At 35.8% G+C, this 23,271-nt stretch overlaps 1 protein-coding gene across 10 annotated transcripts in view; it reads right to left on the reverse strand.

Moving 5' to 3' along the window:
* Nucleotides 1–23,271, reverse strand: part of DMD (dystrophin) — a 2,178,366-nt gene that overhangs the window by 783,113 nt on the left and 1,371,982 nt on the right. For all 10 annotated transcript variants that reach the window (XM_037821041.1, XM_037821045.1, XM_037821047.1 and 7 more), the window contains one exon: nt 8,463–8,695. In XM_037821041.1, the coding sequence (XP_037676969.1) occupies nt 8,463–8,695 (233 nt within the window). The remainder of the gene's footprint in view (nt 1–8,462; nt 8,696–23,271) is intronic.

Consider the following 23,271-nt stretch of genomic DNA (forward strand, 5'->3'; position numbering starts at 1 on the left):
AAACAAATTTGTACAGAATCGAACTGATGAGATGGTAAGATGTTTTTCTGATAAAACAGAAAAACAGAATAATCAATCTCCTCACCCTAAGAACACTGTCACACAACTTGTGAAATATGTTGACTACCCATGTGTTTAGTTTGTTTTGTTATGACTTTGGTGGAGAGATGACGGGATGTGCAAGAAGGGAGGGGGGAATATAGAAGAAAAGTAAGAAACATTATTAAAAAGAGGATTTATGTTAGGATACTGTATGTTATGTCTCAATTTATGTTAGGCTATAATTACATTTACTAAGTAACCTTAGACCAATTAATTAAATTGTCTATAATGTTTCTCACTTGTTGAAATGAGAAACTGTTTCTAATATGCACTTTTCTGCTATATTCATAGTAATAGAATAATTCCAAGAAACATTCTCTTTTGTTTTGTTTTGTTTTTAGTTTAAACAATCAATGCAATTTTTTTCCAGCATTGTTCCACCAATCCTTCTAGGGCCATACTAGACAAGTTCCTTTGTTGTCTGATTGTGGCTGAATTTATTCATTGAAAATTATACTCAGAATGATTCTGGAGTCATTCAATTACACTTTGTGTAGATATAGCCAGAGATACAAAACCTAATAGAATTTTTTATTAAAATTGACCTTAACAATAAAAAATTAAACATACCCAAGTAATTATCTCCCATTTAAATATACACTACGCCCAATAAAACTGCTCCTTCAATCTTTGGATAATGAAATCTCCCAGGTAACAGTGTAATGCATAGTTAAAAATAAATGTTGAACAATGCTATTATCATCTTGTCCAGATTGGCCAAATTGCCTCAACCCCAACCTGGAGAGGTCTTATTAGAGGATAAAACTCCTTTGCTGATTCTTTATTCAATGCAAGTGTGCCTGTGGTTCAGATTTAGTGGTGAATTACCTTGAACACCTGGCCAAAGTGACTTGAAAAAAGACTGTAATTAATTTAGCACAGAAAATCAGAAACCAGCAGTATAAAAATAACAGTATCATATGGCCACCTAAATCCTCTTTGTTGATAACAGCACAATTCTCCACTGCCACAAATCTCTCCCCAAATTTCCCAGCTACCTTTTTCTCTCTCCCCTACCTCTCTGTCCCATCTTCCTACCTTCCGTCCTTCCCTCTCTTTTTTCCTCTCTTCTCTTCATTCCTTCCTTCCCTCCCTCGCTTCTTCCCTGCTTCTGTTTCCTTCTCTCCTTCCTTACCCTCAGTGTCGGACTCAATCATCACTTTCAGAGAAATATTCTAGACATATTTTCCCTACATTTGCTAGATTATATCAGAAAAAGAAAATGGCTAATAATTGTCACAATTTTGTTCCAGAAGCAATTTTCCTTAAACATATGTTGAATTAGAAAAGCATTTCTTAATCAGAGCTCTCTGACACTAAACTACAAATTACAAATAATCATCTCCTATTAATCAATTATAGAAAATAAACTTTAAGCTTCATGTAGGTTTTAAAGACTTAATTTGCACATCTCACATCTTTATTTCTTTAAAATATAAGGCTATATTTTCTACTCCTGAAAATTTAGCATTAGAGTTTCTTCATTTTAAAAATGGCTACATTTTACCATCTTTTTTTTAAAAATTAAAGTTGTAATTTAACTTCCATTTTCTTTTGTTCATATAATTCACTTAGTAAAAATTATTTTCATTTCAAAATGGTAGCAGCCCCCTATTTTCTAAAATAAGAATTTAATTAAACATGTTATGCTAAAAGAGAACAATAGTTTTGCTTTTTTTTTTTTTAATTAACCGAATATGTGACTTCCAGGGCTTTGAATTCAAGGTTCAGAGCAATTTTTAAAAGGCTAGCTTATTCAAATACCATATCCTTGTATTCCTTCTGGAGCCAATATTTCAATCTTTGCATATCTAAGGTTTGATCTTAATCTCATAAATTTAGAACTAATGTCTCCTGGAGTCATAAAAAGCCTTGTTATATTAATTTACCTAATTTCTGATGCTTCACATTACAAAATATCTCCTTAAAAATTGGAGTTTCCATATCAAATTTCATTCACAATGTCCATCAAGCAATTTAAATTTATTGAGAAACAATTACTATATGTGCAAAGTTCCAACACACTTATACTTGGGTTACTAATGTTTAAATGGTCTTTATTGCAGGCTTCCCTGTTGCAAAGTTGAAGAAGATAAGTATGTATAATTACCTCCTCTAGTGTCCTTTTTGATTTGTTCTGTCCCACAACCTATCCTACATATTCTTGCTCAAGTACAGTGGGTGTTTGTTATTTATTGGCTACTCAGCATCCTTTCCCTCTTGTTTTGGTTGCAGACCCCAATTTCTTTGGAGGGGGTATTACCTCTCATTGAGACAAACTTTGAGAGGAGAGGGCTATAAATCAAAGTCCTCTGTTATCCTCCAGCAAAGGGGTAGGCATGTTACTCAAGCAAGGACAACTAGACTCTTTTCCAGGACTTTTAATTTTAATTTTACCCAGGATGGGAAAAAAAGAGAATATCACAAACAGACTCAAGTAATCCCTGCTAACCAATGCCAAGGTATGCTCAAATCTCTCTTCTTTTTCTAAGTCTTGTTCCGTAGCCTTCACGCACTTGCACTTGTCTCTAAATTAATTTTGGACCTATATTTAAAGACTATCTCTTTGAAGGGACATTAAATTAGTAGTCCTTTCAGAAAAAGAAAAACGTATTTGAAGAACTCTGAAGACCACTGAGCAGGTCAACAGTTTTCCTAAAGGCTAGGTTCACTAACCATCACAAGAGGGTGTGGACTTTCTCTCCCATTCTAATATCAAGTGACTTCTACAAGTGGTCATGATGTCAATGGCAGAATGGCGTGCACATGTGGAAACACTTTCTTTCTTTCATACATTATTATGTGACATACAGTTTACATGATACAAAGGCCATGAATGGGAAGATTCCCACTGAGTTCTCTGTAGAACCTAGTATTAATTGCCAACATTTATTGAATACTTGCAGTGAGCCAGGGAAGGTGGGTAGCATTTTTCATATAGTATCTAATTTAATCTTCATGGCAACTCACAGGGCAGGTATTATCATTATCCATATTTTATTGGCAAATAAAATCAAGCTCAGGGAGGTTGAATAACCTACCCAAAGTCACACAGCTGTAGTAGTGGAGCTAAGCTTTGAATTCAGACAATCTAACTCCAAAGCCCTTGCTTTAAATATTATAACATACTGTCTTTTTTGGTAAGTAACAGTTCTAGAGAAATTGGAATAACTCAATATGAAACTGTAAAAGAATGTACCCCTTGTTTCTGTATATTTCAGCATGGTGCAGCTGTAAAATGCTCAGCATAGTGTCTAACATAGAATATATAAATTTTATATATATATATATATATATATATATATATATTCATATACACAAACAGGCATATCTCAGGGATATCATGAATTCGGTTCCAGACTACGGCAATAAAGCAAATATCGCAATAAAGTGAGTCACACACATTTTTTTTGGGTTCCCAGTGCAAATAGAAGTTATGTTTACACTGTACTGTAGTCTAGAAAATGTGCTTATAAAATAATTAAATGTGACAATAAAATAATGTACATAATTCAATTAAAACATTCTTTGTTGCTAAAAAATGTTAACCATAATATGAGCCTTCAGCAAATCATAATCTCTTTGCTGGTGTAGGGTCTTGCCCAATGTTGATGGCTTACTGACCAGGATGGTGGCTGCTGAAGGCTGGGGTGGCTGTGACAATTTCTTAAAATAAAACAACAATGAAGTTTGCTGCATTGATTGACTTTGCCTTTCACAAAAGATTTCTCTAGCATGCGATGTAGTTTGATAGCATTTTATCCACACGAGAATTTCTTTCAAAATTGGAGTCAATCTTCTCAAACCCTGTTGCTGCTTTATCAATTAAGTTTATGTAATATTTTAAATCCTTTGTTCTCATTTCAACAATGTTCACAGCATCTTCACCAGAAGTATATTCCATCTCAAGAAACCACTTTCTTTGCTCATCCATAAGAAGAAACTTCTCATCCGTTAAAGTTTTATCATGAGAGTGCAGTAATTCAGTCACATCTTCAGGCTTCACTTCTAGTTCTAATTCTCTTGTTATTTCTACTACATCCACAGTTATTTCCTCCACTGAAGACATGAACCCCTCAAAGTCATCCATGAAGGTTGGAATCAACTTCTTCTAAACTCCTGTTAATTTTGATAGTTTGAACTCCTCCCATGAATCATGAATGTTCTTAATGGCATCTGGAATGGTGAAACCTTTCCAGAAGGTGTTAGATTTACATTGAGCAGATCCATCAGAGGAATTACTATCTATGGCAGCTATAGTCTTAGGAAATGTATTTATTAAATAATAAGACTTGAAAGTTGAAAGGACTCTGTGATCCATGGGCAACAGAATGGATGTTTGTGTTAGGAGGCATGAAAGCAATATTCATCTCGTTGTACATCTCCATCCGAGCTCTTGGGTGACCAGATGCATTGTCAATGAGTAGTAATATTTTGAAAGGAAAGTTTTTGTCTGAGCAGTAGGTCTCAACAGTGGTCTTAAAATATTCAGTAAACCATTTTGTAAACAGATGTGTTGTCATCCAGGCTTTGTTGTTACATTTATAGAGCACAGACAGAGTAGATTTAGCATAATTCTTAAGGGCTCTAGGATTTTCAGAATGGTGAATGAGCACTGGTTTCAAATTCAAGTCACCAGCTACATTAGCTCCTAACAAGAGAGTCAGCTTGTCTTTTGAAGCTTTGAATCCAGGCATTGACTTCTCCTCTTTAGTTATGAAAGTCCTAGATGGTATCTTCTAATAGAAGGCTATTTAGTCTACATTGAAAAATCTGTTGTTTAGTGTAGCCACCTTCATCAATTATCTTAGCTAGATCTTCTGGATAACTTACTGCAGCTTCTCTATCAGCACTTGCTGCTTCAACCTTGTACTTTTATGTTATAGAGAAAGCTTCTTTCCTTAAACCTCATGAACCAACCTCTGCTAGCTTCACACTTTCTTCTGCAGCATCCTCACCTCTCTCAGCCTTCAAAGAATTGAAGAGAGTTAGGGCCTTGCTCTGAATTAGGCTTTGACTTAAGGGAATGTTGTGGCTGGTTTGATCTTCTATGTAGACCACTAAAACTTTCTTCATATCAGCTATAACACCGTTACGCTTTCTTATCATTTCTGTGTTCACTCTTTCCTTCAAGAACTTTTCCTTTGGATTCACAACTTGCTTAACTGGTTGGAGCAAGAGGCTGAGTCTTCGGCCTATCTCAGCTTTCAATATGCCTTTCTCATACTCAGAAAGCTTAAACATTTCTAGTTTTTTATTTAAAGTGAGAGATGTGACTCTTTTTCATTTGAACACTTAGAGGCTACTGTAGGGTTATTAATTGGCCTAATTTCAATATTGTTGTGTCTCAGGAAATAAGGAGGCCCGAGGAGAGGGAGAGAGACAAGGGAATGGCCAGTCCACAGAGCAGTCAGAACGCAAAAAACATTGATCGATTAAGCTCATCGTTTTATGCAGGCATGGTTTGCGGACCCCCAAAGCAATATACAATACTAACATCAAACATCACTGATCACAGATCACCATAACAGATGTAATAATAATGAACAATTTTAAGTATCGTGAGAATCACCAAAATGTGTCACAGAGACATGAAGTGAGCACAAACTGTTGGAAAAATGGTGCTGATAGACTTGCTTGGCACGAGGTTACCACAAACTTTCAATTAGGAAAAAGTGCAATATCTGCAAAGCACAATGAAACGCAGTGCAATAAAACGAGATATGCTTGTACATATATGTGTATTGTTAAATGAATTGGCAGGACACTTCCCAACTTGCCGAGGCAACTTGTCTAAAGCATATGTCCAATATGTCTAAAGCAAAGGCCAACTTATCTATACATGTTGAAATTACTTGCACATACTAAGACAAGTTATTTGAGCCTCTCCGAACTTGCACAACCTCTAAAACCTTCTGATATTCTTTGAACCTGGGTCTTAATTTCCCCTAAACCAGGACTTTTGTTGAGGGTTTTTGTTAGCATTCCATCTCCTTATAAGGCTTGCTTTACTTACCATTTTTTTTCTTAATCAATCATTTTTGTGTGTGTGTGTAACCTCACTGTATTTACTATATAAGCTGCCTTTTTCTCAGGGAAAAATGGAGCATTTTTATCTTGGCATAGAGCATTCCCCAATTTGAAAATTGTCTCCTTTTGATAAATAAATGGTCTCTCTTTTCTAAATTCTAAATTCTTAACAATTGTCTTATATTTGAATATATATATACACACACACACACACACATACTCACACACATAGATACACACACAAACACATATACATACATTTATCTCTAAATGGTAACTACAGTTACAGTTATTACTGGTAGGCAGAATATATGAGTAAGAACACAGGCTTTTCTAAGCCCATTCAGCAGGTGAACTCACTGCCCTCCCCACCATGTGGGACATGACCCAGGGGTGTAAATCTCCCTGGCAACGTAGGACATGACTCCCAGGGATGAGCCTGCACCTGGCATCGTGGGATCAGGAAAGCCTTCTTGACCAAAAGGGGAAGCAAAATGAAGCAAAATAAAGTTTCAGTGGCTAAGAGACTTCAAATGCAGTCAAGAGGTCACTCTGGAGGGCATTCTTATGTACTATATAGATATCCCTTTTTAGTTTTTAGTATATTAGAACAGCTAGAAGGAAATACCTGAAACTGTTGCACTGCAACCCAGTAGCCTTGATTCTTGAAGATGATTGTATGTAGCTTACACAGTGTGACTGGGTGATTGTGAAAACCTTGTGGCTCATACCCCCTTTATCCATGGTATGGATGGATGAGTCGAAAAATGGAGATAAAAGTAAGTGAAAAATAGGGTGGGATGGGGGGGATGGAATGATTTGGGTGTTCTTTTTTACTTTTATTTTTTATTCTTATTTCCACTCTTTTTGGAGTAATGAAAATGTTCAGAATTGACTTGTGGTGATAAATGTACAACTATATGATGGAACTGTGAACAGCTGATTGTACACCATGGATGAATGTATGGTATGTGAATATATCTCAATAAAACTGAATAAAAAATAATAGGAAAAAGAACACAGGCTTAGGAAGCAAACAGACATGGATTTGAATGCTTACTCTGCTACTTACTAGGAATGTGACATCTAGGAGCCCCAGCTGCTTTTTCTGAAATAAGGTGGCTATTATATTTCTCGTAAAGCAGCAGTAGAACAAATGTTATTTTCTTTATATATATATGATTATATATATAACATTTAACTATCAATATATACACATGCACCCTTGTTATTTGGTGAATGTGGTGAATGTGAATGTGTATTCTCTGCACCCTTTATGCAGAAGAGGAGAGCAAAATCCAGAGAATCACGTAATTTGGAAATGACAGAAAAAGTGCACCAAACTCAGGTCTTCTGAGTCCAAGCTCAAAGTACTTTAAATGCAGGTTAACTATCAATCATTTATTTCTATTTTTATTTTTATTTTTACTCCTAATAATTTTCTGAAATTCATTTAAAAAAGAAATTTCCCTTACTCTTCCTGCCTTGCTCCTTTTGTTTTCAAAAGGCAGTTCTTTAATACCTATATGCCTTCAATATGATTTACCATTTCTTTAGAAAACTCTTAAAAGCTTTTACAAGTGAAATAACTACTTTTCTTATACATTCAGAAATATAAAAGATACACAGTATATTTGTTCTAGCTAGGTAAATCACACTTATATCAATGTAGTCTTGTATTTCTAGTTGATGTCTTAACTTTGTAAAATGGATTCCAAGGAGGCTTAGGATTTTAATCTTTGAATTAAGAACATGCTTATTTGAAGATGGCATTGCATAAACACCAATATCAAGATCTAGGATATTTACAAACATATTATGTTTGTTACTTCTCTCTTTTTTTAATTTAGCTAACTTTCAATTACCCTTATCCCTGGAGGAGGAAAATTGGCATAGACATATTAAAGAGTGGATAATAACCAACTCCCAGATTATTGTATTTGATCCTGTAATATGTTCTAGCTGCATAATGACAAAATAAACAGTTTCAATGTAAACAACTCAACTGAGATACTTATTTGGTATGAAACAGGCTTTTTAAAATGCCAGTTGTTTAGTGAATTTAATTAAGCCAAGTATACTACACTAAGGATTATTCTTTTTTCTTTGTATTTTTCCTTTTAAATTTATGGCTGTTTTAGATCACTGCATTAATTTGTATCCTCTGTCATACTTTGGCCAAATGAAGTAGCGAGAGTAGTGTGCTTGCTGACAGAGAAAAGCTGCCTAAAAACTGGTGGGAAATGTTTGAGGAGAGTGAACTGGCCTGTGGAAAATCTTCACTTTTAAAGAACAAGCTCTTTCAGCTTTTATCTTTTTTTTCCCCATACCTTCTGCTTGATGATCATCTCATTGATGTCTTCAAGATCACCCACCATCACCCTCTGCGATTTTATAACTCGATCAAGCAGAGAAAGCCAGTCAGTAAGCTCAGTCCAAGCCCGGTTGAAATCTGCCAGAGCGGGTACCTCCAACAGCAAGGAAGATGGCATTTCTAGTTTGGATATGGCAGTTTCCTTGGTAACCACAGGTTGTGTCACCAGAGTAACAGTCTGACTAGGAGCTAAAATATTTGTTGCAAAAAGGAGAAAGAGAAAAAAAAAGACAAATTAGAAACACGAGTTGAGCCAAATTCAATAACAATAGATCAGGTTTAATTGAAGAGCAACATTTGAGCCAACATATTACTTATGTCATTAAATGTTTTTTTTTTCTCCTTAATAATGTGGATACTTTAGTAATACGTGATAGGAAAATTCAAAGACTCAAACTTTTCATTAATACACATTAAGCAATCTTTCAAAAATGACTCTGCTTATTTCCATGCCTGGACAATTAATTTAACTTAAATAATCCTTCTCAATAATAATTACACAGATTGTGGGATTGGTAAAGGAAACAAAAGTAATCAGACCTTGCCAGATGTATAAATTTGACTATTTTATTTTTCATTCAAGAAATAAAAAAAGCAAAAGAAAGGAATGGATAACATCTTATTTCTGAATTATGATTGCCTTGAATAAGAAGTAAATGACTTTAGAGTCAGACCCTAGGGAAATCAAACCAATGAAATGTTCTTGTCTTAGCTGTGTATTTTATATTGAGAGCATTCTTTCATAGTTTTTTCTTTCTTTCATATTGAGAATGAAGAGGCTAGCAGTGAAGAAAAACCAAGCTATATTATTTTTGGAAAATGAGAACTAATAGAGTTTTTCTATTTGAACATGAAACATTCTTTTAAAGTCATTCAAAAATATCAAATAAATGAATATTAAGCTAATATTAATAGTGTTGAACACTGTAGTATAAGATAGCATGTCGTAATTTTGTTAAGAGCTGAAATCTGGGTGTATAAACACCTGGGAGAGAATCCCTGTCTCTGACTTGGAAACTCTGTGACCTTGGTTAAGTTACTTACCTTCTCTAAGCTTTACTTCTTCTCCTCAGTAAAGGAGAGATAATCATAGAGAAAACATCAGGGGACTTGGAGGGGCAGTTGTATGGATTAAATGACTAATATAAGAAATGAACAAAGAACAATGCCAGAAACAACAACAACAACAACAACATCATCATCATCATCATCATCCCTGACACTAGTAGGTAATCAGTGCTGTTAGGCAAAACTATTATTTATTAATAACTATTTTTCTACACATGTGGCAAAAAAGGAATATACTGATGAAAAAGTATAGTGATAAGGTGGGGATAAGGGCTGGAAAAATGAAAATATTTGGAGAAAACACAACCAAAGTTCTGTGTGTGGCCCTTTATTTACTGAAGGGGGCTGAGCTTGCTGGTATGAATTGGCGCTAAATACTAACAAATTACTGGGTTATCAGAGGTGAGTGGTGAGGCAAAGGAATGCCTGATCTAGTTTACAGGCAATGACCTGAGGAGTCTACTATTTCCAGGGCACCAGTGGCAAACAAGTATTTGACTACGTAGTTCAGAGTGAAAGCTTTCAGAGAAAGCTGCAAAAGTTGGCACCTCAACAGGAGACCTGAGAGATGCATGGACAACAAGAAAACTGTTGCAGGAATTTAAGGAAAATGTGCTATGTTGGATTTCCATTCTGAGGTGGCCATAAATTACTTTCCATAGTTTTTTACTTTATGTGTTTAAGGTTGTCTTCTTGTTAGAGAAGATGAGAGGATGGAGGAATGCCTTTTATCTCAAGTTGTTAAGAGACAAGTGGTTCCTACAGATGGAAGAAATAATCTTGAACAAGGCATAAAGTAAAAAATGTGCTTGAGATGTCAAGTAGAATCAAAACTAATGCCAAGAAGAATGACTGAAAAACAACACTGAGGAAACAAGAAAGGAATTTCGTTTCTTGAAGCTCTCTCACTAATCCGAGACTCTTTCTAGAAAGAATGAAACATAATCTGAAGCAAAAATAGCAACTTGTGATTCACAGACCCACAGTCCAGTAGGAGGAAGTATGGAAGCCAACAAGATCTGGAAATCTTAAAAGAGATTCCAGAAGAAGAGATGAATCCTCAGGGAGGATGTATGGGTAAGGATGAAGAGAGAATGACATTAAAACGTCACTATAGGAGCTAACTGTAGAACACCTAGCTGACTGGAAAACATGGACAAATTATTCTTAAAAAAGATACACACAGGACACTGAGACAACATACAGTAGTTTGGGAGGAATTCAAGGCTATGGGAAGTTTCAGAAAAATGCTTTTTTTAAAAAAACTTGACCTATTGAAAAATTTGACCCTCAAGAGAGAGCATGAATAAAGCATTTTTTTTCCTCCTGGACTTGCTTCTAACCAGGAAAGAACTACTTAATGAAGTGGGAATGATTATGTCACCTTAAATGTCAATATAGTGAAGGATGAGAGTAGGAAGAATTCTCAAACTTGGCAATAAGCAGACTGCTGTTTTCTGGAAAGCACATTTGAAAAACAAATTTCAAGATGATTCAGGATGACTGAAAAGTAGAAACAAATGACATTGGAATGATGTCATAAACTTCTCCTATAAAAAAAGGAAGTATAACAAAAAAAAAATGTCAGCTGAAGCAGATTCAGAGGAGAGCCGAGTGAAGCAATTTGGCCATCTCTGAAAACAAAACAAAACAAAACAATGCAGCAGCCACAGGCAGATTATTCGGTTTGTAGACCAGTTGGGTCGTTCATTCTGGTCTCTCCTTCAGCATTCATCATCTGAGAACATCTCTATACTGGTGGGAAAGGGAGGAGAAAGTGCTGGTCCTACTGCTCTATCCCCAGCACCTAGCACAGGTCCTCAAATACAGTAGGTGGTCGATTGATATCTGCTGAATTAACGAACGAAACCAAAAAAAAGAAAAAGTTCCTGTGCAGTAAACTCTTTAGCAAATGTAGAGACCTTCAACCCATGGTGAGTATTAAATAACACCAATCTGTAAGAAAGGTTCTGGAGGTTCAGCTAGAACACAAAACTGTGCCGAGGTTTTTGGTATTTAGGTCGTTTTAGCTATTATCAGAATAAGAAAATAATGGAGGGAGAGCCACTGCTTGGGATAGATAATGCAAGGTCAAACATTAAAGAGACAAAACAGAAACAGTCAATTCCTTTTTTATTTTCCACCTTTCTATGCGGGGGGTGGGGGTGGGGGGTGGTCGGGAAACATTCCTGGATTAGGAGGCAGAATGCAGAATAGTTAAAGAGGGACTATCTGGGGCCAAACTCTTGGATTTCCTTGTTCTGCCATTTCTTAGGTGTGTAATCTTAGGCAGGTTACTTAAACTCTCTGAATCTCCAATTATTCCTATGCAAAATGGTGATTATAATAGTACTTCTCACACAGTTGGCCTTACCATTTCTTAGATATACAACCTTGGACAAGTTACCTAATCTGAGATTACAAGAATCTTGGGATAAGGGATTATACTATGATTGCTAAACTGAATTTATCTGAGGCTCAGAGTCCTCACTGGCATGATGGGGAAAACTACCAATTTCATGGAATTGTTCTAAAGATTTTATGAAATTATATATATGTAAATTGACCTCTCACATTGTTCTGATAAATATACCGTGTGTGTTTTTTTTTTCTTTCTCCTTTTTCCTTTCCTGCTCAAACAATATAGCTCCTCACTTTCTACATTAGCATGACATTCTAGGTTCTGTATATTCTGAACCAGACTTCACACCCCAGCCTGGTATGCCACCATTTTTGCTGTGTTCAGTCTCTATTCCATATTCCTGGATTAGCAAGGGCCCTTGCACACATTTGTGTCTTTCTACATGCTCTCTATACTTCTAGGAAACTCTTCTCTCTCATCTTAAGACAAAATAATTCCTCTTCAAATCCCAAATCTAGATTTCTGTGTTATTTTGGAGGACCAGGGTAAGTATAGAACTTAAAAGTCACCACAAGACATAGAACCACACCATTCTTACCATTCTTTTGGTTTCTAAAATCACTGTGTTGTTTAACATTTTCTAAATCATCTCTAGGAAGAACAAACCCTTGCATCATTATTAGATTTTTGTTTATTTTGTATATGGGGAGGTGGTAGCCAATAGTAATTTAGAACTGACTGCTAAAGTTTGAAACTTTGGGGCTCCAGGAGTAAGAGAAAAGTGCTATCACATAAACTAGGAGGAGGCTAATCTCCATCTACCTCACACTTTTTATTGGGACCCATTATGTACTGGTAGAACAACACTATTTGAAATATTTTAGCTTTCCTAAAAATACTTGTCTCTAGATCCACTCTTGCCATGTACATATTTTCCTGTTTTGTTTTGTTTTTAGTAAAATGTTCCAAAGGAGGAGTTTAGAAGTCCTAAGCACATTTATCTTATTATATATATCATACTGACTTACACCACATTTTTAGGTGCCTTTACTTTTTTTTTTAAGGTGTGTTATATTACTAGATACATAAGCAAATCACCTCATTAAAGTGTGGCTTGGTCAGATCTGTAGGGGGCAGCACAGTCTAGACAAAAGAATCTCAACTCTAAGGGTCAGGCAAGGTTTTATATATAAATATATAATTACAATATAATATAATTAATATTAACATAATACATAACATATATATTAGTCGTGTTCCAGAGAGGTTCCCGTTAACTTGATACCTCAAAAGATGGGTAGTGGATTGGTTGAATGTCCAAACCCATGAATCTCAGACACTATCAACTATAAAGCACACACACGCGGTCTGGGATGGGTCTCCAGGTACTCCTCCCTAAGGAGCCTGGAAAACGGCATCCCTTCAGGCATAATTTAACTCCTCCGCAGTTTGATCTACTTGCCTGGACATCTGCCTTTTGCCTCAAGATGCTTTCTGAGGTCACAGGGAGCTGGCCCAGGGGAATGCATTGAGAGCTCAGCCTCTCTAACCTGAATGGGCAGCGCCTCACCGTGGACATCAAGGGTATTCTTCTCAAGCCCTTTGAGGGAAGTGTCTCTTCCTGCATGGACTCTTGAAGGAAAATAGTCCTTCTGGTGTTACACTATTAACCGTCCCTCCAGCAACAGATGCTGGAGTTTTTCCTGCTTAATTACTTCATGCCAGAACCACATGTATTACAATTAAACCGACCCCCCCCACACACACATTTTTCTCTTTCTCTCCACACACACACACATATACATACACATACAGACCATATACACACACACACAAACACACAAATGTAAATACACACACACCCCTAGATAGTCTATTGATGATTGTAGCTTCTCTCAGGCATTCATTAGGGCATTAAAATGGATCCAACAAGAATTGTTTTACCTTCCATAGCTAAATAGACAGAAAATCAAGCTCAAAATAGCTTAAATGAATTGAGTTTGCAAACTGAAACAGTAGCATGAATAACAGTAGGTGTAAAATATACTATTGCAACCTACAGTTTTGCTCTGGGTATTTACTTAATTAAAAGGCATTGGCTTTAGGAGGGAACTCTTATTTTTTTCAAAAGTGTTTGAAGAACATTTCTCTAGTCTAAAAATTTAATTGGTTTTAGGGGTACATGATTAGTCAGACTAACAGCTTTACTTAGAGCTTTAAAGGAGCTACTAAATCTTTTTAAAAACACACACATAATGTGTTTGGCAAACTTCCTTTGAAGTATTCACACATGGTTTTTCTGTGATTCACAGGTCCCCTTCGGTTGATAAAAATCAAGAAGCACATAATTCTATTTCTGGCTTTGTTGTATGAACATGGGTTACTTTTTTGTTTCCCTTTATATAGTTGAAAAATCAGTCAACTTGCTAAATGATAAATTATCAGATTCACACTAGCAATTACATGACAAAATATCTAAAAAGTGCTTTTCAATATTCCCTTCCCACTCATGATTCCATTTCAGCAGAAGACAGCAATGAAATGTGTGGTCAAATTGCATTACTGTTTAATACTGTGGGTTGTGGGTAAGATAGTTTAGCTACTTTCATCTTACCAATAGATAAAGTGACTATTCTCCATGTAAGAAACATTGGAGAATATTTTATTTTTGAATATTTAAAAGGATAACATGGTTTAATGCGATAAGTAAGACTTAGACAGTACTTTTTAACAAAATTAGAAACCACGTATGGACTCCAAGAAAGGAAAATCTACTGCATGTAAGCAAAGAAGATCCTCACTGCTTTTCTCTAAATACTTGCACTCTGTAAGTACAAGTTGGAAAACTTAGAAACAGGTGCTATGAACACATAAACCTTTAGGTTTATCTGTATTCTTTTCCATCACTCTAAAGAGGAAAAAAAATATATGATTCCAGTATCATCCATTATTCAAATTTTAGCACAATGAGGGCTGGTGCTACACATATGCAAGGCTTAGAGAAGCAGAAATCAAGGATTCATGATAACCAGTAGTATTTACGTATTTTGGAAGAAAAAAGAAGTTAGCTGTGGAAGTCATGGACTTTTAAAGTTCAGTGACTCTACTTTCTCTTTTTTTAATTGATTCTTTCCTGCTACTGAGAAAATAATCAAATAAAAAATAGTTGATGCTACTTGCAAAGACGAGACATTACCACCAACACTACCATCACCACCACCAGTTACTTAATGTTTTCTACGTGCCAGGCAATGTTCTTTATAAACCCTATTTTATTTACTCTTTACCAAAAATATTTTCAGGGGAGGTAGTATCATCCCCATTTTACTAACAGGTGAAGTGACTTGCTCAGAATTTCACATTAAGAAGTCCCAATGACAGGACAGTGTCCTCAATCACTGTACATATTTCTAAGAACGATCTGGTCATAAGATCATTTCTACAAGTCTTACTCAATATGGAAGAATTATTAATCACTCAAAAACACTTTTGGCTCCAAGAGCTATAGTTTACAAGTAAGGTTCCCCCCAAGTGCTTCTGCTATCTATCAAAGTGCCTCTATAACCTGGAGGTAGTCACAAAAATATGGATGATAATAATCAAGTGCATCTGGCTTCCTCTCTCAAGTTAAATATTATGCTTGAGGAACATCTCTAACCAGACTTCATCCAAACAAACACCCTTCCTTCACCAATTTGAGAACTGAAATAACCTGTCTTTTCCTTTCTAAGTTTGCATCTTCTAAGTGCCCTTCTATGACTATTATATGAATTCACCCTATATGTATTCAATATAAAGTAGAGTTTCATAATCTTGTCATTACTGACATTCTGACTGGATATTTCTTGTTGTGGGTGGCGATCCTGTGTATTGTAGGATGTTTAGCAGCATCCCTGGCCAGAGTACCCTTTCAATTGTGACAAACAAAAATGTCTCCAGGCATTATGAAATGTTCTCTGGTGGGGGTGGGGGTGGGGATTGCCTGTGGTTGCAAAGCACTGATTTAAAGGGTTTTCTGTTTATTTCCAATCTATTTATCCCTCTCTCCCTTCCCCCCCCTCATTTCTATCTATCTATCTGTCTATCTATCTATCTACCTACCTACCTATCCATGCATTTATCATTTCTATACTTGTTTAGCACTTGTACTGGACATTTTTTATGCCTATCCAAATTTGTGCTTTCTTATACCTAAGAAGTATAGGTTAAGTGAAATTTTAAGCACTACTCTTACCCACATGATATGGGGCAGGGCTGAAGAAATTGTAAATAACCCAAGCTATTGCCAGGAAGTACTGAATAATGTTACACAGGAAATGTCTTGGTGATAAAACAAGACAGCATCTCTGGTGGAGAATAAATACTCACCCTTGTAATAAGATATTCCAGTTCCTCCCATCAAGAACTGTAGTATTTAATTTCTCCACTCCTTGAATATGGATTGGCCAAGTGATTTGCTTTGGTCAATGGATCATTAGCAAATGTGACACAAGCAGAGGCTTGAAAAATGCTTGGCATTGGGCTGTACTTAGAACCCTCTCACCACTACGTGAACAATGCTAGCCTACTAAATAACTACAGGCATGTGACTTTGTCTTCCCTTTATCTCAGCCGATAACCACCAACTGCTAGACATGTGAGTAAAGCCATCAAATGCCAGCTAATCACTGATATATGAATAAGCCAAGTTGAGATCAGCAAGGGAACCATACAGATGAGCCCAGGCCAGAGCAGACCCAAAGAATGTGAGCTAAATAAATGATTCTTATTCAAAGCTACTACATTTAGGGGTAGCTTGTTACACAGCAGTAAGTAACTGATACAGCATCCATTTAGACCTTGTAAACACTTGTATTCCAAACAGGATTTTAAATGCTCCTCCCACTGCTACAGAAATTTAAAAGAAGTGCTGATCCAGCAGGGGGAACACAGCTGAAAAAGAAATAAAGATTCCTCAAGTTAAAGCATGAGAGACAGAGAACTGAAGCATTACATGGTCATTCTATGATGCCTATAAATAAGGCAGCCAGCATTTTGAAGGATATTTGAAGGAAGCAATGCCTTTAAAAGAAATGCTTTTAAAAGAAATGCCTTTAAAAGAAATGCTCTTGTTGTTATCAAAATTAGAATGAGGTGCATTATATTAAGTAAAATCTTTAAGAGATTAGACATAGATATAGATATATAGATCTAGAATTTCATTAGAAATGCTGTTAGTGTACTTAGAACGTTGCAGATGAGCAAAGCAAAGAATTTTAGTAGTAAGAGCCAAGAAGCAGGCATCTCAGTGCAGATGACAAGTGAAGAAAAGCCCAGTGAAACAATAATAAAGATCATGTAATTGATGAAATGTGATATTCAATTGTAAAACTGATATCAGAATAAAATCCATATAATCATTCCAGTATAGGTAGCTAGAGAACATTGTACAGATCTCATTACAGAAAATAGACTGCTATTCTACCAAAACTTTTGGCACCTTAAAAAATCATGAATTAAAGAACCCATTGTAATGTTTGTTTGTTTGTTTGTTTTTCATAGAGTTGCTTCTACCTGAGTATTAGAGTCAAGATTTTAGGTTCAAGCACAAACAATACCAAGTAAGCAGTGTTCTCTACAGAATTCCATCTAAATGAGTCTCACATTTGTACCGTGAGTAGAAAAATAATTAACAATGAGGTTTTAAGGTTGTTATACATTGAATAAGATCCCCTACTATGTGCCAGACTGTCACAAGCCTCATCCACTAGACAATAAGCTAACTGAGGTAAGTTTCAGTTGCATCTTTTGCTTCTTCACAGAGCCCTGCACCATTACCTGACACATAGTAGTGTCGTCTCAACAAAAATTTGCTCTTGTTGTTATCAAAATTAGAATGAGGTGTGTTCTAGTTTGCTAAAGCTGCCAGAATGCAAAACACCAGAAATGGATTGGCTTTTATAAAGGGGGTTTATTTGGTTACACAGTTACAGTCTTAAGGCCATAAAGTGTCCAAGGTAATGCATCAACAATCAGGTACCTTCACTAAAGGATGGCCAGTGGTGTCCGGGAAACCTCTGTTAGCTGGGAAGGCACATGGCTGGCGTCTGCTCCGAAGTTCTGGTTTCAAAATGGCTTTCTCCCAGGACGTTCCTCTCTAGGCTGCAGTTCCTCAAAAATGTCACTCTTAGTTGCTCTTGGGGTGTTTGTCCTCTCTTAGCTTCTCCAGAGCAAGACTCTGCTTTCAACGGCCGTCTTTAAACTGTCTCTCATCTGCTCATTCTTCAAAATGTCCCTTTCGGCTGTAGCAAGCTTACTCCTTCTGTCTGAGCTTATATAGTGCTCCAGTAATCAAGACCCACCCTAAATGGGTGGGGCCATGCCTCCATGGAAATTATCTCATCAGAGTTATCACCTACAGTTGGGTGGGGTGCATTTCCATGCAAATCTAATCAGCACCAAAACGTCTGCCCCACAAGACTGCATCAAAGAATATGGCTTTTTCTGGGGGACATAATACATTCAAACCGGCACAAAGTGCATTATATTAAGTAAAATCTTTAAGAGACTAGACATAGATATAGATATAGCTATAGATATAGATATAAATATAGATATATAGATCTAGAATTTCATTAGACAGGACAAAAAGCGACCTTTATTTCTAACATAAATGAAGCATTATTAAGCAGCTTAAAACACACATTCTTTTGGTCTACATTGATAATAATACATTATATTTGTGCAGAAGTTGGGTAGTATAAAAATGTCTTTTAAGTCATTATCTCAGTTGATTCTTCACCACACCACTCTGATGTAGGCAGGGAGACCATCAGTACTACCATTTAATAGGTGAGGAAATTAAGATTTGGATACATTAAAATACTTCTCCAAGATTAACATCTAGTATATTCGATGGAAAGTTTGGAGTAATATATATTTTAAAAAGAAAGGTTGTTAGGTGAGTGATTAAATAGGAATTCATGGACCAGGCAATGTGTGGGCTTTTTCCTCTCCCTTCAGGGTTAAGGAGATTTAAACGAGGTCCTTGAATACCATAATAAAGATCAACCTAGAAATCAGAGAGGTTCTAATATATTAAGGCCCAGCAAAGAGTGATCTATTTATTTCTATCGTGAGTACCTCTACTTTGTATCCCCCTTGCAACCTTGTTGGGGTCAGAAGAATATGCTAACACCTATCTGCAGTAGATATTGTGATGCTCCAAAGTGATCCCCTCCCAGAGTTGATGGACTCATCTGCCATATACTGGAAACAATGACTTCCAATAGATCACAAGTTGCATCCTTCCCTGGGCCTTGCTCTTGGCCAGTGATGGGATGTCATGTCCTGGACCACTTGCCTCAATTTGGAACAACTCTGAAGGACACCCAGCTCCAATCTTCCATGTAAGATTATTTAAGACCTCACTTGCAACTGCATTGTGGGTCAGCATCTCCCTCTGCCCAGTACTGCCCTTTTCACTTCTTTACAGGTGTATTTACCAAGAGCACGTCCCAATAAACCTCTTGCATGCAACTTTTGGTCTCAGAGTTGGTTTCCAAGGGACCCAATCTAAGATATAAATATATGTAAGATATAAAGGTATCCACATCAAGTCTTATGTGTATACCTTTTGGTGTATACACATAAGACTTTATGTTTCTAATAAACAGAAGTAATGTGATCATTTTCAGCCATTCAATCCTGGAATAATATTATTTAAAGTGAATTATTTATTGGTATATATATAATTCAGTATTCAATTGAATGCTCTGGAAAATGACAAAATGTATGCAGAGGATCAGTGGCATATTTATTGTTTAAGGGCTTATAAAAAGGTTTTATACTCTTTGGTTATACTTCAGTTTCTATTTATGATCTGAGTTACAGTTTCTTAAGTGAACTCTGAAAACGCCCTATCACTAAAACACCAAAGTGCTTGATAAATCCAAATACTGAAGTCTTGAACTTTGTCTCCATAATGACATTGGAAATGTAGCCACTATCTCATGTTGGTTTGAAGTGATCATGCTTGGCTAAACTTGGCTTTTAAAGTTCTGGGTCAGTAAACACATTACGAACTGTAGATATGGCAAATGCAGTAACTGAAGTAGTGAAACTAGCTACATCAAAATCAATTTCTGTTCTCCTTTAACTTGTAGAAAAGCACACCAAGCCCATAAGTGCAATAACTACCAACTATACAATAGAAACCAAAATCAAGGCTAGAAAACAAGACAATTACATAGGGAAAATTGCTTGTTACAAGCTGTGCATTAAAAAAATAATGATTAAAGATTATGATGTCTATTTTTTTTAAGTCATGCCCACCAAGCCTTCTCAAATTCCTTTTGAAAGTAGGAAAAGTAATTATAAATGAAAACATATTGTTTCAGTGGTTGTAAGTCACGCTAATGAAATGGCAACACTCCTGGGAGCATGAGCATGACAGTTTTGATACACATGCTTCCTATTGCTTTGGACTTGAATCTCATTGTCTCCATCCTTTTGATCAATGGGTCTAAAGTTAAGGGTGTAAAGAGAACCTGGGAAAGCAGTGAACCTACAGTTTATGGTCTCTGATAAGGGATCATAGCCTACTTTGCTCATTTAAAAAGATCCCTGAAGTTGTATTGTTGCAGATTTGGGTCATTTTGAACCTCTTATTTTTGCTGCTTAGGAAGGGGAAATTTCATCACATCAGGGCTAATGGTAATTCCTTTTCTGTAAATCATGTTTAAACCCTAGTTACACCAGTTCCTTGATGACACTGTTTTACATAAAAGCTATGGATTTACACCAAATTTTGCATTTTAAAGCATTATTTAAAACAAACGTTTTGATGAATTGAAATTATATTTAAGATCCAAATGTTCTAAGATAAAGTTAATTACACCATCCACAATAGAAAACCATCATATTTTTTCCATTAGGAAAAAAATAATAATCCTCAAAATTGATGGTTCCTTATCCCAAGATATTTAGGTAAAAACTAGAAGTAAAATATATTTCCTCTATTGTTAAAAATGACAGTCTATATTAACTCATGATTTTATAGGAAAAAGATACATAGGGAAATTTTTTCATTAAGTTATAAGTGACAAAATCTCTAACTTGTCACATGAAAGAAATAAAATCAACCTAACCAAAACCCTAACTCCTATCTAGGGTTTGTCAAACTAGAGAAAATAGAAAGGAAAGAATTATGCATCTTTGAGGAACATCACTATATACTGACATGTATGTGTGTGTGTAAGTACATAGCTTCGAACTGGTAAAATTCTTCATTTTTGCCTTGTAATGTGGTGGAAAGAATAAAAAAAAAAACACCAAAACTGTGTTAACTACTTTTGTCCTACCTCAAATGTAGTATTTCAATGGCTATAATTATTAACAAATCGATGATAGTTTCTATAAATTTAATACATAAAGCATTCTTTCTGTGGAATGTAAGAAACTGAAGCAAAAAGCTAGGTAGCAAGGTCAATTCTCAAAGAGAAAGTAGGGTCAATTTGCTATTTGGGACCTGAAGTTCCCATTTGATCTGATCCAACAATGGAATGGAATGGCTTATAGACTGAAGTACTGGAGAGTGTACTGTGGAAATAGTAATCTTCTATTGACAATAGGGGGCCTAGGGTTACCACCATTAGATGACTTCAATAGGTGAAACAATAACAACTCAGGGGTCTTTCAGTCATCTATTTTGAGGAATGATATTTTGGGTCTTAATAAATCAGATTCTATCATTGGAAAATGATTAAAATGGGTACATCATTTATTCTATAAAATGTGAGTCATCAGTGACTTAGTTGTCACTGCCACATAAATATGTTACAGTAACTTGAAATGATCCTCAGAAAGGTTAACTTATTTTGTACATCTAAAACCATAGATGCTACATATGGTAGCATCCTCAAGAGTTATCACAGTTGGGAGGAGCCCATCATTTAATGATTAAGGAAACTGAGACCTGAATGTTGAATGATTTTCCCAAGAATCCCAACCCTTAGTCAATAAGAGACCAAAGGAGGACAAGATCCAAGGCCTCTTAATTCTCAATTCAGTGATCTTTTAACTGTACCAGTGGCTTACAACATTATGAGTATGACTTTGAAATCTCAAAAATTGTGCATACCTCTGTAATAATTATATATCTAGTATATATGGATTGAGACAAATGGTATTAAAAAACAATGTATTCTGAATTCAGTGGTATTTTAATATGATTTTTCATGTGTTTAATCACAGTAGCTTATATAACACTTCAAAAATATTTACCACATATATGTGGGGAGCTAAATTACTTATTTGACCCACAATACTTGTACTCACAGATTTGAGAACTCATTTTGATAATCCTGGATATCTCCAGCCCATATGTTGAGAACCAATATAATTTGGTTACTGCCTCATAACATTACTGATCAAAAATTTTCAAAAATTGCATTCCTTACCACAGGTGATTTCAATTTTAGAGTTTCCAAACAATGGTATCACAATCATTTGAAGATGGGTTGTGTCGCAGGCATAAAAAACTGAATTGTCTAAATGGTTTACTATTTTTGTTTACAAATTAGAACAGATTCAATGTTGTCATTATAACAGTACTCTCACTTATATTTTTACATGCTTTTCTGAGTTGGAGAGAAAGGGCACAGACAGAACTAGTTTGACGGAATCTGGCTAACCCGCAGTCTATTTCATTCACTTTTGTATGTGCTGCAGCCCCTAATGCAAATACTTTCATACAAGTATGTTAGTGTCACCTCACCATGAACCTGTGGTGAGGGAGGGGTGAGAAGAAGTTTGAGAAACACCACAGGCTCATGTCCCAAATATCTGAATCTGCCCCCATTCTACTCATATAAAATGATTCCCCACTATTTTCCCCAAATGTACACCTTGTCTCAGACTAGCCAATATCTTTGTGCAATACCCAATATGCCTACATTCTTTATAAAATAAATTTTCCCAAGCTGTTCCTTAGATTTAAGTATTGTCTACATATATTCAATTTTTTCCTATTCCTTATGATAAGAAACTTACCCCTGTGAAGTCTTGGTTGATAACCCCAACTAAATCTGATATTCCCCTTCTCTGAACTCCCATATTCATTACAGTCTTATGTAAAGAACCTCCACCATATGTTGGATTACATATTTCCTCGTATTATTGTCTATTGATCCAATTGTAAAATTCTAGACTTGGAAAGAATTTGTGGAAATCTCAGGGTGGAACTTTAAAATGTCACCTCTGAGCATCATAAATCCTAGACTCAAAGTCCTTGCATATAATTCAGTAGTTCCTTGATATCCTCAAGAGGCTTGTCCAAAAGTCCTTGCAAATGAAA

Source organism: Choloepus didactylus, chromosome X (genome assembly GCF_015220235.1).
Source record: "Choloepus didactylus isolate mChoDid1 chromosome X, mChoDid1.pri, whole genome shotgun sequence".
NCBI classification, from domain to species: domain Eukaryota; kingdom Metazoa; phylum Chordata; class Mammalia; order Pilosa; family Megalonychidae; genus Choloepus; species Choloepus didactylus.